Consider the following 17,025-nt stretch of genomic DNA (forward strand, 5'->3'; position numbering starts at 1 on the left):
GGGGTCTTTTGGTGAGAGCCTAGACACCGAAAAAGGGGGACTTTCAGTGAGAAGGTCTATAAAAAAGGGGGTCTTTCTGTGAGACTGGGGATAATCTGACCAAAAAAGTGCGTCATTCAGTGAGACTGGGAAAATTTTGGGTCAAGATATAAAATTTGATACAAAAATTTGAAAATTTGATAAATTTGAAAAAAAATAATACAAAAAATTGGGTCATTCAGTGAAAGATTATCAGAAATTTTACCAAAATTCAAAGGGGTCTTTTGGTGACAGGAAAACAAAAAAGGGTCATTCAGTGAGAGGGAGTTCATCAGTAAAACAAAAAAGGGGGTCATTGGGTGAGAGGAAGTTGGAAAATGGGGGTCAATGTGGCCCGGTTCATATCAACACAATTCTGAGGAACAATAAACCAATTTATTTTGAAGTATCTTAGCATTGCATTGTGGGATAGAATTCATTCTTCCTTCTGTTGTGTAATTTCCTGGTTAGATTCATTGTGGTAGAGATGTAATAATACATGTAATTCCAGCCATTGCCTGGAGAGGTTTGAAAATAAAATAATCTATAATACACAGGTGGATTGGATTGGTGAGAAAATCAGGACAATTATACTAAAATTGAGAAATATTAATGCTGACATAAGAGTTGAACCAATTTATTTTGAAGTATCTTAGCATTGCATTGTGGGATAGAATTCATTCTTCCTTCTGTTGTGTAATTTCCTGGTTAGATTCATTGTGGTAGAGATGTAATAATACATGTAATTCCAGCCATTGCCTGGAGAGGTTTGAAAATAAAATAATCTATAATACACAGGTGGATTGGATTGGTGAGAAAATCAGGACAATTATACTAAAATTGAGAAATATTAATGCTGACATAAGAGTTGAACTTTTCTTTAACAAATTAAATGTGTAAATTATGTGTTTTATCATAAAATAGTCTATGGTTTTATGCAGAAAATGTGACAACATGTGCAACATGCAGTTCATCAGTACTGGTAGCACAGACCAGCGGCGTAGCTGGGATTTTTTCCAGGGGGCATGCTTGTATGGGGCGGGGGCCCAAATCCACCAAATTTCCCTGCACTTGGGGGGGCAGGGGCCCAAATAGACAATTTTTGCCAGGCTTTTTGATAATAATCGTATGGTATTGTATATCCGGAGGGAGAGGAGGGGCAGAGAGATGGGGAATCCATACGATAATCGTATGGATTCCCCATCTCTCTGCCCCTCCTCTCCCTCTCTCCTCTTTTTCCTCTCTCTCCTCCTTTTTCCTCTTTTTCCTTGCACTAGGGGCAGGGGCCCAAATAGGCAATTTTTGCCAGGGGGAAAATTGACCCCCCTGCCCCCCGGTAGCTACACCACTGGCACCTACTGCCTGGACCTACTGCTACTCCTAGCAATTTGTGCCTACTAAGTTCCACAGGGCGTACACAGCTACTAAACATTTGTATGCTTCTGTGGTCATAACTTTGGCAATGCAAATCGAGACGTTTTCTAGAATGTTCTAATATTCTAAATGATGCCAATTCAATGCCAGGGAAGGGGAAAAGAATATAATTATATTCCCTAACGTCACATCAAATCATTGCGATATAAAAAGTGAAAGTAGATCACATGGAAATGGGCATGGAAAGCATACCTCCTTCATAATTGGAGCAAAACAATGTTTTTATGCAAACTTGTATACTTGACATATTTGTACCAAGCTGTTCAATCAAACTTCAATCAAAAGAAAAAAGAAAGAAAAAATAAGCCCCATAATTCTTTTCAATAGAAATATGTTTTATTATTTTGAACTTTTGTTGTAAAAGTGCACTGAATATATTATTTTGTTTTACCTTTCTGGAAAGATTCAAGTTGCATTTTTCTCCTAAAATATTTCTGAAATATGTAACCTAAATATTTGTTCTTTTTTACCAGTAAGTATTTTTAAGTAACAGCAACAATACCATGGAACAAGAATGGGAAAATATTTATTTCCATTCCACCTAAGAAAATAACATTAATATTCCCATCATTTCTTATGTATTTCTTACATGAGGAATTAAAATTTTCCTCCAAATCCTGAATTTCCCTGAAATAAGCTTTCTGAATTCTACATTTTTCTAGGCCTGCCAGGGAAATCAAATTATGTTTCTCTATACATAATCTATGGTCACTCTTAGATCAGGAATAGATTGAAAGTCTACTTGACTGATTAACCGCGGACTTTATACCTATCACCTTTCATGTACAGCATTTGACGCATTTCTTATGACACCAATCGCTCTTCATTATTTTTCTTGCAGTACAATATTGATAAAATCAAGAAAACACTAGGTTTTGTTCTTTGAGAAAACATCAAAGCACACCACCATAGAGAAATCTTGAATGACCTGTTTTAAATGGCCTGAATCATGTCAAGGATATTACCAGAACCACCCTACAATAAAACTATAGACCCTTAAGACTGTGACATCACCCTGTACTGTTCTGTTAATGGAGCATAATGTAGATAAAGAGAATAGTCGGTAAATTTTATTTTATGTGGTTTCTTAAGATCAGATTGGTTAAATAGGCAATTTGGACCAGATAGATCATTGAAAGTAAGTCAAACAAATGATGTCCAATTATGAAGGTTCTGCTCTGTTTGGAGTCTTTGGATGTTTTGTTTTTGATTTAATACACATTGGGATTGCTGAATGCTGAATGGGTTTATTGTTGGGATAGGTTTTATGTGCAAGTGATGTTAAATTGTTTTAATGAATTTGACATGTTTTATACACCTTATGAAAAGTGTTTGTACCAGGATGACTGACCTCAAAGGCAGGGCAAAAGTCAATTTATTGGTGTTGCCGATTCTGAGTTTCCCATTTAAAATTGCTGGCCTTTTGAAATCTGTTCAATACTGAAAACAAAGCCATCTTTTTTTTGCAACTGATTTATAAAGATAAACTAAAATATAGATGAATATACATTAAGGGCTCTGGGATGAGCATTTGGAAGGTATTTTTTGTGGGACATGAGAGCACATATCAGACATATCAAATTGCATTCTGAATATGTAGAATGTCCTGATATCAAATAATTTGGATTTTTTTGACAGTCAGTTGAAAATTTTGACCTTTCATATTGAAGATATACATTTTTCCCCCAAAAGACCTAATTTCTTTTGGTGTTTGGAAAAAATCCATATCTTCAATACAAAAGGTCAACATTTTCAATTGATCGTCGGTTTTTCATCCCAGCTACATAGCCTACACTTAAAGTACATAATGGGCGTTTAGCTGTGTTTAATGCCACTTTCTAAAACTCTGTCTTAAACTTTTGAGTCTATTATAGAGTTGGCTTACAGTAAATAGTTTTCTTTTATGTAAAAACAATTGTGTAACATTGCATTTTAACTTCCGTCCAATGGTGAAATAACACACAAAAAGTTGTTAGCATTAACTCTAAAAATCATGCCAATTTGAAAGGTGTCTGAAAACAATATGTGTGCTCTGTAGTTTGCTCTCTCTAATTTGGGACAAAAACAGACAAATACTGAACTTGCCTACTTATTCATTGCAAAATTTATATTTTAAATTGATGTTTACATTGTGGACTTCCAGTGTCAAATAGAACAAGATCAGGCAGCCAGACAACAATGGCTTTACAAGGAAAATGCATTGTAAAAATAAAGTAAAGTTGAGATGCCAAAAAAACTCGTGATTGACCTGCAAATTGACCTAGAGCAAAATCAAACAAACTTAATTGTTAAATTGGGAGAAAGTTTCATAAGATTTTTGTGATTGGAAAACACCTTTGAGGCTATAAATTTGACATGGATAATAGATTTGGGACTGAAGTTATACATACAACAAACTTAGTTCTTATTAGCAGGTCCGTGGGGGGGTGCACACACACCCAATTTGGAAAAGTATACAAAAGTCCCAAAATTTCAGAATTTGCGAGCATAGCGAGCAAAAAAATCAGGTTTTTTACGCTTTTTTGGACAAGAAAGGTCCAAATTTTGGGAAGAAAGTCCACTTTTCACAAAATGAAATCCTGCGTACCGGTCTGCTTATTAATATTAGGCTCCACTGGTAAGATGGTTTATTTTACAAAGTCTTAAGGAGAACATGGATCCTACACTTATGTGCCTCTGCTCATGCTGAGAACTTGGACCCTACACTTATGCTTGCTATTTCGGCCGCATCACAATCTGAGGAACTGAGCATTGAAGTTTTTATACATAGTGTGGTGACTGGGGAGAGACCCACTTCCCCTTCCCTGGCGGTTAGTTACAAGGTGATCAACTTCCAAACTACAGAACAATAGCTCCAATATATTTCAACACCAATCAATTGTTTATATACCCTATATAGATCATATCAGTACAATAATGGTCTCTGGGATCCTTAAACCCTGATTTAGGGAAAACAGGATCAGTTTATATTCTGCTGTAGGGTTGGTGAACTTGGTTTATAGATCTGTTTTCATTTCCACTTTGGCCTTTGGCAAGAAAAGATAAGCCTGTTTTCACTTTTTGAGGATGTGGAAATTATATGTGGGTTTTATAAAACAAAGAGAAAAAGCACCATATTTAGTGATTTTAGGGCACTCCATGACCTCTTCTTGTGGTTTGATTTGGAAATTTCATCTAAAAGGGTAGACTAGGTATTTTTGGTCGAAGCAGCCACAAAAATTGATTTTCATTGTCTAAATCATATATAATTGTTGTTAATGAGTTATGTATGTTTTACAAAAGTATTGTTTCAGCCCTCACTATAACTTTACTCAAGAACCACGGGACCTACAAAAGTATATCTGTGATATTTGAATTCCGGCCTCTACACACTCGCTATGAAATGTATCTATGAATATTCTCAATCATCCAGGTAGTTGAATAAAGTTAGATTAGGTTATAAATCTTTTCAACTGGACTTACTGTTTTGTTGACTACAGTATCACATCATATCTCTGTAAATAGGGAGTACGGTGGCCGAGCGGAACGGGCTAGGACTCATAATCGGAAGGTTGCGGGTTCGAGCCCCGGCGACACCATCGTGTTGTGCCCTTGAGTAAGGCACTTTATCTCGATTACTCCTCTCCACCCAGGTGTGAAATGGGAGCTGTTATGAATACTGTCCATTGAGCGCCGCCCCAAGGTATGAGCATGCCTTGGGCATTGTATGGCAGCTGACATATTCTAACGACGGCGGAATAAATGTAAAGCGCTTTGGTACATGTTCACATGTGAAAGGCGCTGTATAAATACCAACATTTATTTATTTATTTAAATATTTTTATCAAAAATTATTTGAAACATTCAAACTTTTAATATCAGTGATGTAATAAGGAAGTTTAAACAAAAAAATATTTAACATTAAACATGCATGAAAGTGTGGTTGATTGTCAATCAAGTGTTTGGCATACACATCTTGATTATAAGGAAGGTAAAAGTGTTTGATTTATACCCTGCCTACTGGCCATAGTCTTCAACACTAAAATTCCAAGTTTTGAGAAATTTTCTGATTTTTTGATAAAATATCAAGAGCTACATGTATATCAAAAACCACTGAACCAATGCTGGGCTTGTTTGTACTCATTTTAATGCATTTTTCATACTGATTCCAAACATGGACATGAAAATGTACAAATCTAAAATTTTTTAATTTTTAAAGAAAATTTAGAACTTGTCGTCTGCAAGCGACAACGGTGTGGAGTGGGTTAAGTTATTCATCTTGTTCAAACAATTACTCAACAAGTTCAAGCAAAACTGACAATTAGTTTAATGTATTATTGTTTACCATGAAATTATGAGGATAAGGAACATGCTAGATCCCTAGTTTTGTATCCCTTGACAACAAATTTTGGTGGTGGTTTTGGTGGTTTGTACTTATACATTGTACATATTTATTTGTTGGTTGGCATGCATTTTTGTAAAACACATGTTTTGATTGCATTTGAAATGAATCACTACCATTTGTAAACATTTTGGCATTATGAAAATACCGTAGAATTCCGTCTACAAGCATATAAGAAAACTCATATATGCCTCTAAACGAGGTATTTTTTGACGAAAGAGACGAGAGGCAAATACCCTCAACAAACACATTACAATAGATTGGTCTTACAATAATACGTGTTTGTACAGTTGCCTATATCAGTAATATAATTGTTCAAACTCCAAATAATGTTTTTGTGGAGAGTTTCTGCCTCTCGTCTCTTGCATTAAAAAAAAAACCCCGTTTAGAGGCATATATATGCTTTACAAGGTTTTACGGTATGTTATTAATGCACCCTAGGAAAAGTGTTCCTTACAAGAAGGTCCTAAGTTAAAATGCAGGCAGGATCACTTTTCCAGGTTATGTTACGACAGCAAAACCAATAAAATCATGCAGGGGCATCACTAGACCAATCAGATTGGGATGCACAGCATATTTTGCAGATGTGCATTGAAGAAAACTCATAATGTTTCCTCACAGTGGAAATGTGACTGATAATGGTTTTCGGTATTTCCGTACCCAAAAATTAATGGAGAAAAATAAAATGTGCAGTAGTGTGTTTTGTATGGAAACATGCTGTTTGATTCAAGTTCTTGCAATTATTTAAAATGACCAACTGAATGAAGAGGGTATTTTCTGAAACTGACATTTCTATATCTACACCAAGGTGAGCCTTATTTTAGGCGTGTGAAAGTCAATTCCGAGTTTACCGTCCCCTGCTCTCGTCACTTTTTGGAAACCAAAAATACCCACATCAAATTTTCAAAAATGCCAAAATAATTCATTATTTTCAAAGTATCAGTGTTTTCACCAGTTTTAGCAATTTGGAAACATATATTTTTGTTTGTAAAACATATAAATTCATAACTTGGAAGCAAAACCAGGCTCTTTTCTAAATTTTCTAGTCCATACCTTTCGTGAAAATTTCTTCATTGCACTTATTTCCATTTTGCAAATATCTGATGAAATAATGAAAAATGAAAAAGTCACCTCACCAACCTGGAAAAAAAAAGTGATGATAAACTCGGAATTGACTTTCATGGGCCTTAAACAAAACAACAAATTTCATGTTCCCCATTGGCATCCACTCAAAATTTCTGATTCCGCCTTGTTTCCCCCTTTTTCTCCATTTAAAACTTGTTGACATTCTCCTGGGCATTCTCCCCTCATGGTTCAAATAAAAAATCCAGATTCCTCCCTCAAGAGTCAAGACCCCCCTCAACAAAATTTGATTCCCTCTTAAAATACCCACTCCCCCTGGCATAGATATTGAATGGTCCCTAAAGCATTGTTTGTTTCCTAAGCTTCATCCATGAACATCAAGGGGCAGGTGTCCAGTTTGTTATGTACCAGGTATATAACCTTAACCATAGACCCTATTATGGTGTATGATATAACCATGATACCTCCTTCAAAGGAGGTAGTTCAAGTAGGTATGAGCATATTTGACTTGGGTTTAGACTTCAGGTTCTTTCTTTAAAAATAAATACTACCAAAATCTATGTTTGGATTTCTTTTATTCCTAGTCCAAACTTGGCACAATTTGTGATGTTGACTTGATGGCTTGAATCCATATCATGAGAGACAGAACTGGTGGCTGGTGACTTCTAGTCTAGGCCTGAAGTTTCCACTATATCAGATGGGCAGACATGCCCATTGCTCAACAAATTCATTCAAACATTTTGAAGAGAAGGGACATTTAAACTCTAGTGGGATGCGGATCTACCCAGATACAGATACAGATACATGTTCACAACCAATGACATAGCCAGCACTTTTTCAGAGGGTGGGCAAATGAAGGGGGACAAGGCAACTTTCGAGGAGGGCAAACTTTGACGCAAATGGTCAAAAATAAGCTCAAAAGTACAAAATAGGCCTAAATCTTACATACCAGGATGTGTGTGTGCAGGGTTACCAAAACATTTCAGCCCAAATTGCGGGACAAAAGGTGTCCCAATTTTTCTCTTAACCACTGGTTTCTATGGGAAAGTTAAGTACTGGACTCAGTCGCTGGAGCCAATGTTAAAAAGTCACCCAATTGTTTTCTTAACCATTAGTTTCTATGGGACAAATTGTCAAAACAGATAAAAGTCGCCCAATTGGGCTATCAATAATGAGTTTGGCAGTACGCATGTTTTTGCTTCATTAAAGTTTGAATATAATGCAAACATCCCATTATTCTACCATTTTAACTGTGCATCATATTTGTCTCATTTAAGAGGCAAACATAAACTCTTTTTCACCTAAAATGGTTTATTTACTTCCACTTTTTTGTCTAATATATCTATATTCAAATGTTAATTAAACTTTCTTTGAATGTATTGATTTGTTTAATATGGGGCACTTGGCAAATCTATGCTATTAACCATGATAACAATAAACTTGTTGAAATAGCACTCATACTTGACACTCAGGCTTGGGCAAGTCAAGATGAAAAATTGATTTTCAAATATTTCTTTGAATGCTAACAAAAATATCACTCAATTGGAATTTTATCACCATTTCCTAGCAATAAAGTTGGAAGATTGAAATATAAATCTTTTATGTACAAGTTTATTAAAAGTTTAGTGATATCCATATCCTCCAGATATCCTCAGCTCTCATGTTTTGTAAAACATCCATCTACATGGGCTGTGTGTGTGAGTAAATTCTCACCCAATATTTTGCATGGTAAGCCAACTGTTATAGCACCCTCACCCCTCCAAGTGCCTTTGAATAGTCCAAAACTATTATCAGCCATTGAGAGGCCTGGATTGGAACTGCTAGACTTGAACAAGACTTCAGCTCAACACACAATGTCAACAGGGACCATGCAGTGATTTCTTCTGCAGTCTTTCCATCGGGCTTGGGGATGAATCCCCCTGGATGATGTTTACAAATAAATTTATGTTTTTATGCATATTTATTCAACATTATAACAATTTTATGTTTCTGACTTGAAGTAAATTAAATTTTTAAAAAAATTGAAGAGAAAAAATTACTATGTGAAGTATGTTTACTTGGTTTCACTTAAAAAATCTTTAATAAATTATATAAATTTCAGTTTCCAAATTCCAATACTCCCTTTCCTCCATGACTTTGCAATGCCAGTGAATTGACTATGTTTAGATGATCAAGGCAGGTAGATTAAAATGCGGGTTAATTGTGTGAGCATGCATGCCAGCTTTCACACAGACAAACAATCATAGATAGACACAGAGAGAAATGGACTTTCAAAGTGCAGGAAAGGAAAACAATAGGAAACATTCCTGGAATATAGGGGGGATATAACAATAGCAGCAGGAAGTGAAATGACACAGTGAAGCTGTAGATAAGTGAATGGGGGAGGAGAAAAAAGAGATGCAGGGAAACAGAAAATCTGGAAAATGTCCCAATCAGGAAGTTTCTCCCAGGGAAACTTGGGCAGTTGTATTCATCCAATGTTACTTTTAATTTGTAGGCCTACATTTTGTGTAAATTACAAATATTTATAATGTTAATGTATGTATACTTTGTATGAGGTCCTGCTTGGAAACAGTGCTTGCCACTTAATCTGATTTACCCTCAATTACTCAGGAAATTTGGCTTTTCTAGATTTAAAAAAAAAACTGCATTTGAATATCAGAAGATTTTGATATTTTTTTGGGAAATTTGGTTTATCATTCTGGGGTATAAACAATTTACTGAGCATGTGAAAAACCTGCCTGTCATCAAGATTTTTTGATGGAAACCTCTGATTACATAATGTTTATGTACCGGTACCAAAATTTTCTTGCAGATTAATTCATTTAGCAAAAATATCGTCAAATTTTAATTTCGTTCTGGTATACCAGAACAAAATGACAACAGTGGCCCACGTAATCATGCATAACTCGCAAACGCAAAATCGGAATCAACTGAAAATTTTGGGAATAAGCTTTTTTGTGGATATCTACTGAAAAATGTCATAAAAAGATGTTAGGATCATAAAATACTCCTTTAATAATGATATCAATAGTGAATTAATGTGGAAAATAGCAAACTGATGAAAACTTGAATATATACCAACTGCTTTGATGCTCATCAATTTCAAGACTTATATCAAGTCTAAGTGCAATCAACCAGTGCAGTGAGCAGTAATAGTGCCACTTCTCAAACCAGTCAGTCAAGCAGCTAGTGCTGAACCTGTGAGGATAGCTCCCAGTCAATACCAGTGCTATGCAAGGCTAAGCTATTCAACATGATCAACAGAGAAAAGTTATGCTTTTAGCTTTGAATACATTACAAATTTGCAATAACAATCGGGCTGTTGCTTGAATTTTCAACTCTGACGACAACGCATCTCTCCTTGCAGGCAAATTACGGAATTTTATTTCACAATGAGGAGCTTCAAGCATGCTAAAGCTGTTCTAAACCTTGAAGCAAAACTGTTCCAAGATGTGGCATACATGATGTAGTATTTTGTCTGGTGGCACCACCCCCTATATATTCCTATGTGTACAAAGGATATAATTACACAACTTTATCCGTGGAATCGTGGATTTTTACATTTTACTGAAAACTAGGCCATGGTTGTGCATCTGTCTTGAGTGAAATCTAATATTTGAATGCAGATTGTTGTTGGTAACATATTTCCTGGGGTTGCACCATATGTCTGATATGCTGCTCTGGATTTATATCATGATGTACCTGAAGAAAATGGATTCATACTCTTGCTACTAGCCAGCTGGATACTAAACTTTGTATGTTTTTGATGACTTTGATGCACAAAATAAGTATATCGTAATAATTGTAGTCTAAATTTTTCATCAACTTGGAATTTTATTGGATATTTTGACAACTAGTGAAGCTTCACAATGACAAGCATCGCAGGCAAATCATTCCTATTGAATAGATACTTAGGGGAACTGAGGAACATGGGGCACCAGGAACGGGTACCACCATCGGGTAAGCAAGGTAGCCTAAGATTTTGCGGGACATTTTCTTGTAATTAAAATTACTTTGTTTCCGTTGACCATTCAATACCAAAACTTCTCAATACGTTATCCAGCTCAGGTGTGTCAGGTGGCAGTATTTATGCATGGACCTGAGGTTTTTATCAGTGACATCAGGACCCTGACAGCAAGTTCAGAAGTATGTTACTGCGTGGAAGCGGCCATTGACCCTGTCATCGCGTATCAGGAACTACCGGTCGCTTGCGCCCTATACGCATTATTGATCGCATAGGACACTTCTGCTGTCGACGCGTTCGTTAGCACCCGGCGACCCCCCGCGTTGCCATTAGCACCCCATGGCAGCTCCCATACCTGTGTCAATTTGTGATTCACGGGATCTTATTTTTCAGGCTCTGTAGCGTGCAAATTTGGCTGGTCCGATTTTTACAGTGGGGGACCTGATGACACACTGACTGGGGCCCTGCAATCCCCTCCCAGCTAGACAGGCAAAGTTTGATTCTGCCGACCTGCCTGACTAATTCAACTGTATTAAGCCAAACTAGGAAGAAAATGATGTAAAAAAAACCCTGGCTGGCACTGGCACAAAGTAATTAATTTATAAGAATTAAAAATACATTTGTTCTGATATAATAAGGTGTATCTGCTACATGCCATGTAGAGGATTGCAAATATCTGGGTAAAGGTGTTTTAATTTAGTTACTTTGTAATTTGACACTACTGACCAGTAAGACTTTTAACAATGATAGGTAAACTTTTATAATGTAACTCAGGTTTGAAAACAATGTCCAACTTCCTGGCCATTTAACTCAAGCAAAATTCACCCAAAGCAAGAAAACAAGAAAATCTTGTGTAATTTCCGGGTCATCAAAAGAAAGGGCGGTGAAACGGGTGCACCTAACTTGTATTTAAAAGTTTACAAAATGGAAAGTAAAATAGAAAACGGAAAAGCTCCAAGCTAAAATCTGAAAAACACTTGTAATTCGCACAATTAATCCCACTTTGATTTACAATCAATTGTGGTTACATTTAAAAAGGATTTGCCCCTTATTTTTGTTTCGATCACAAAATTTGCCCGACTTTCATTGGCTTAATTAGTAATAGTATTTTAATACAGCTCAAACCGACCAATCATAGATCATGTTTAGTATTAATTGGAAATAAAAAGAAAATCAGGGGTTGATTAAAACTTGACCCTTACACAAAGAACATGGTCAGACCACACCCCCAGGGGGGTTGCAACTTCAAAACAAGATCAGAAAATCGTCAAAACAGCCCCCTTGGTTGGATATATTGTTTGCCCATTGTGTCAAGAGTATTGAAGGTTCCGCACATCGTCACACCAATACCCACATGGTGGGTCGTTTGTCTTACTATATCATGTAGTGGATAGATAATTTCTTGGTTTTTGCTTCATTAATTTCTTGCATTAATTAGTGATACAAATACCTTTGCGTTGGTCAGTAAATAGTGGCAATTATAACCTGTAACTAGTAGTAGTACAAGTCAGGCAAATGTCTATTTTACAAGTCTGTATGTGTATTAGCAAACTTAGTTTGAACAGGATATACATTGTGGCCTCCTTAAAAAAGTGGAAGAAATATATTTGTTGTTTTTCCGTATGCAAATGTTTCCATGATTACAATTATGTCTGAAACAATTATTTTTATTATTAGTTCTTCTTGGCATATGGTTTATATGGTTAATTAATTGTTGTAAAAATCACATCATTGTTGCTGCTATGATGACATCAGAGATTCAGTTCAGTAAAGTCCAACTAAGAACATATCATTTGTCTTAATTGCTACAAAACAATTCAATGTTTAATTTCATTGTAATTCCCTTAATTTCATCTTAATGTTATATTTTTAATATAGTTACCACATCAAGAGTGCAAGCACATCCAAGAAAGCCAATTGAACCAATTTCCTCATAACACCTCTCCTCAAAAAAAAATACTATACAATAAACAATTATTATTGATTTGTAAAAACAAGTAGAATTTTTAAGGCCATTTGTATATTTACCAATGTGATAAGTGTAAATGTTGTGAATCAAATGTTCCTTAGGGGTGTGTGTAGAGTCAGCATTGGTCTCCTACCATCCATTGATGGGGAGATGGTGAAGTGAATCTCTCATTCTGGATGGCTTTTGTTTCCTCTTCATCCTCCAGACCTGATGTCTCCATTAAAGCATTGGAAGCTTTTAACTTGGTGGTGCAGTGACCTCTATTTTGGAGATTGTTTTGGTACATTTGTACTTTTTTAAAGAATTATTGTTTTACGTATTGATAAAAGAAACTGCTGAAATGCTGATTCGTTACTCTATCATCACCAATTAGTTCACAGTTTAGTAATAGTGCTAATTTTTTTGAATGCTAATTTTTTTGGATGCAAAAAAATATTATCCTGTTTTGCCAAAATACAACATTAATTTTGTGGGATTAAAAATATAATATCCTGTTTTGCCAAATGAAACATAACCAGATCCTAATCCTTTAGTTAGTTCCAACTGGCAATAAAAGTTATTTCAAACCAATTTTTGGAAATAAAAGGGCCAAAAACATACATTTTTATGGTGTTTTCTGTATACTGTGACAATCAATGGATTGGATACAAGTTTGGCAATACACCATGCACCGTACTGTAATTTTCAGTACAAAATATTCATGCATTGTAAATAGTCTCCCCACTTCCGTACCCTATGGTCCCCGTACAAACAAACATCACAAAGTCTAGGGATTTACTCAATATTCTTTTTCTTATTTTAATTCTGAACCACAGTACTATTAAAGCTTATTGCCAACCCACTTTAGTCAAATGAAACCAGGCTAGATTTTATTTTCAGGTAGTGTTGAATATGGAGTGTGGTCAATCTATTTATATTTTGGGTATTATCCTGACTACACAATGCAAATCTCAATACTTGCAATTAACTTTGACCCAAACAACTTTTGGCATCACAAATGAGCTTGAAATTCCAGTGTTCAAAGTTTATATCACAGGTTGTTTTCATTTGAAGTATTGTGACTTGTATGTACTGCAATACGACTTTACGACTATTGAATATGGAGAGACTTTAGATCTATTTTGGAATTAGCCTTTTTTTCTATACCCAAGCAGTAGATTTTCAAAAACAATGGTATTGAAACATGCATTAAATCTATTTGAAGAAAACTGACAAAAAAGTAATGTCTGACAAATTCTATATTCAGAGAAGAAGATTGCGATCATTACTACAGCATGCTAGGTGACAGCATGTTGTGATGGACAACATAATGCCTGGTAGAGACTATAATCTGATTTTCTTCTTGAAATATTTGTTTTGTTGCACAACAATGTATTTTAAAGACAGGGTAGTGATTTGTGAGGAAATGTTAGTAAAGAACTTATTAAGAATCTTAACTCCTATTGACTGTTGAGCTTGAGGTTTTGAAGTAACTGTAAAAGTGGTTATTTTTGTGTGTGTACATTTTTCGGCTTTGCCGATTTTTAACCATTTCACTTTTTTTTAATTGTGTGATTTTGAGTTTTCTTACGTATACCGATACATAAAAAGAACATATTTGTGTGTTTTTATTTTCACGGTAGCTACATTGCGCGTGACAATTTTTACTTTTACATATTTGTCTGTGGCTTGGGCAAAATAAATGAAAATGGGAGCTTGTGATTTGAAATTCCATTCATGACCATGATGTTTAAATCACATGATATCCTTTTTTTCACAAAATAAATCGCATCCCATTTTACTATTTTCCAAGTAATTTATGTATGACATATCATGAGTGAATTTCCAATACAATTCCATATCATGAATTTATCAATTGCAGTTACAGACTATTTTTGTACATTATCGTCTCTTCATGCCCATCTCTTTGATTTGCAACTCAGTTTTGCTCACACAGAATGTCCACCATTTCACACAAGAACCGCTATAATGTATGTTTCATAATATGAACCAACCTTGTGGGTTATTTTAAGCAAATGCTTACACACTTCTTACAAAGTCCTTGGTGCTATTTTCTAACCAACCAAATTAGAAATTGCTTCCCTGGTTGCAGCCAGTCAGGTCCTAATTATCATTAGAAAGAATTGCTTCTTTGGCTTGGTGAAGTACTTTGGTTGCCAGGGACAATGCCACAATTACTTCCATGCCACTGAATATATTTAAAAGATGTTTTGGTTTGTTGTAATGAAAAGTTCCTGGTTCCCTGGCTGGCTGGCCAGTTTGTGACCTGAAATCAGGCCAGAAATCAGAGAAATACTAGACAAGCTATTATATAGCTCTAGACGAACAGCTGAACATGCTGATGGTGAAGACATTTTTCCAATATTATTAGGATTATTATGTATGTGAGAAGAGGAAATGTTTGTCATGTACTGTATCCGCCCCTTTATAAAACCTCCCCATCCCCTCACATCCCCACAGATTAGACTGGGGTTTTCAAATGGACTGAAGAAAGATTGAGTTCCAGGGAGAATGAAAGTTTTTGTTATTCAAATTATAGTCCGATCCTGACTCCACTTCGCAGCGCGATGCGATGCTGCGATGCTTTTCAAACATCGCAGCATCGGGCGGTGAAATTAAAATGTACATTTTAATTTCATCGCGCGATGTTGCGATGTTTGAAAAGCATGTGGGGTCTGCATCTCCTTTTAAGGTCATTCTACCGACCTTGATTTTCCAGCAGCCAATCACCAGCGTGCACGGCTGCAATATCGCATAGCTGATGCGAAAAAGTTGAACATTGTTCAACTATTTCGCAGACCGAAATTTCCACCACACAATGATAATTTTCAACGCTGAGCTCGTAAAAACCTGACTCGGATTACAGTTTTATAGCATCGCAGCATCGCATCGTGCTGCGATGTGGCGTCAGGATCGGGCTTATGACATCGAAAGTCATCTGTAAATTTCCTAGAGGCTGAAAAAAAAACCTGTATAAAATATTCCTTTTGACAAATTAATGTATTCATTAATATCAATAATGTGATATGTGTGCCCATGTAGTCCACTCATGTTGTACATGTACATTGTCAAAACTCAAACCACAAGGCAGTCCAACATTGATTTGAACTTGGACCATACATGTACATAAACAAAAAAGGAACAATAGCTTTTTACCATAGCAAGCAAAAAGTTGTGATAATTGATATCATTTGTGTAATGATGTGAAGAATTCAAGAAGTCTCATGTCCAGAAGTCCCTTCTGTTGTATGGAGCCACCTGTCAGATTGTCATATGGTTCACTTACAATCAACACTTGTACAAAGACATTGAACACAAGGAGCAAACCAATAAAACAATCATTAGCCAGTACTAATTATAGCCTTGATGCCAATATGTAAGGATATAAAGTAGCTTATGGGAAAGGGGTGACCTTAGATGGGGTCATGTTAGTCTCTGCTGTAAAATGGAAAGAGAAAACTCTGTTAATTACAGCTTTGATTAGAGGCAAAGTCTTTGGGGAGAGGGTGACCTTAAATTGGGGTCATGTTGTTAATCAGTTTAGCAGACTGAAGTTTTGGTTGTCTGGGTATAATATATTTTAGGTCTGTAAATCATGATATGGATGGAGATGAACTTCATGTGTGGTAGTAAATCAAAATTAGTTGACAGGTATTGAAAGATTTGAGTCCATATGTGGAACAGAAAATGGGTCTGGAAGTGGTCAATCTGTTCATCATGTTCATAGACAATTTTTTTTACAGTCTATGGTCATCTCTTTCATCATGAAAGTAATTTACATGATTTATGATTTTTGAACTGTTTGGGATGAGAAAATGACATCACCACCTTTGTGAGTGGGAGATTGGGATCCCAAAAGTGCACTAAGGAGTGTGCAGACCCAGAGGTGCAGACCTTCCCTGATTTTAAGTTCAACAATAAATATATTGAGTCAATCTGAATGTGTCAATAGTATACTCTGGATTGTAGGAGGAAGTTTGGGTTAGTTGGTATACACTGCTTCAAGTAGGCCTATAGGTATAAGAGTCATCTAAGAGTTTGTATTGGATTCAATCCAAATATCTTATTCATAAATATTCATCTATAGTTGTTTGTTTAATTGTAAATAAACAAACTTGCCAGACATATATCACACGCCCCGGTATAATGCATGATGCCATACAGAATAATCAC

General features: G+C 35.7%; 1 protein-coding gene across 2 annotated transcripts in view; it reads left to right on the top strand.

The window, feature by feature from the left end:
- Positions 1–17,025, top strand: part of LOC140151435 (myosin-I heavy chain-like) — a 124,244-nt gene that overhangs the window by 31,988 nt on the left and 75,231 nt on the right. The window contains exon 1 of one of the 2 annotated variants that reach the window (XM_072173777.1): positions 10,275–10,879. The exons of the other annotated variant lie outside the window; for it this stretch is intronic. Coding sequence (XP_072029878.1) covers positions 10,789–10,879 — 91 coding nt within the window. The 5' untranslated portion in view covers positions 10,275–10,788. Of the gene's footprint in view, positions 1–10,274; positions 10,880–17,025 lie in introns of those variants that run through there. 2 annotated transcript variants of the gene reach the window in all.

This window comes from Amphiura filiformis, chromosome 4, assembly GCF_039555335.1.
Source record: "Amphiura filiformis chromosome 4, Afil_fr2py, whole genome shotgun sequence".
NCBI classification, from domain to species: Eukaryota; Metazoa; Echinodermata; class Ophiuroidea; order Amphilepidida; family Amphiuridae; genus Amphiura; species Amphiura filiformis.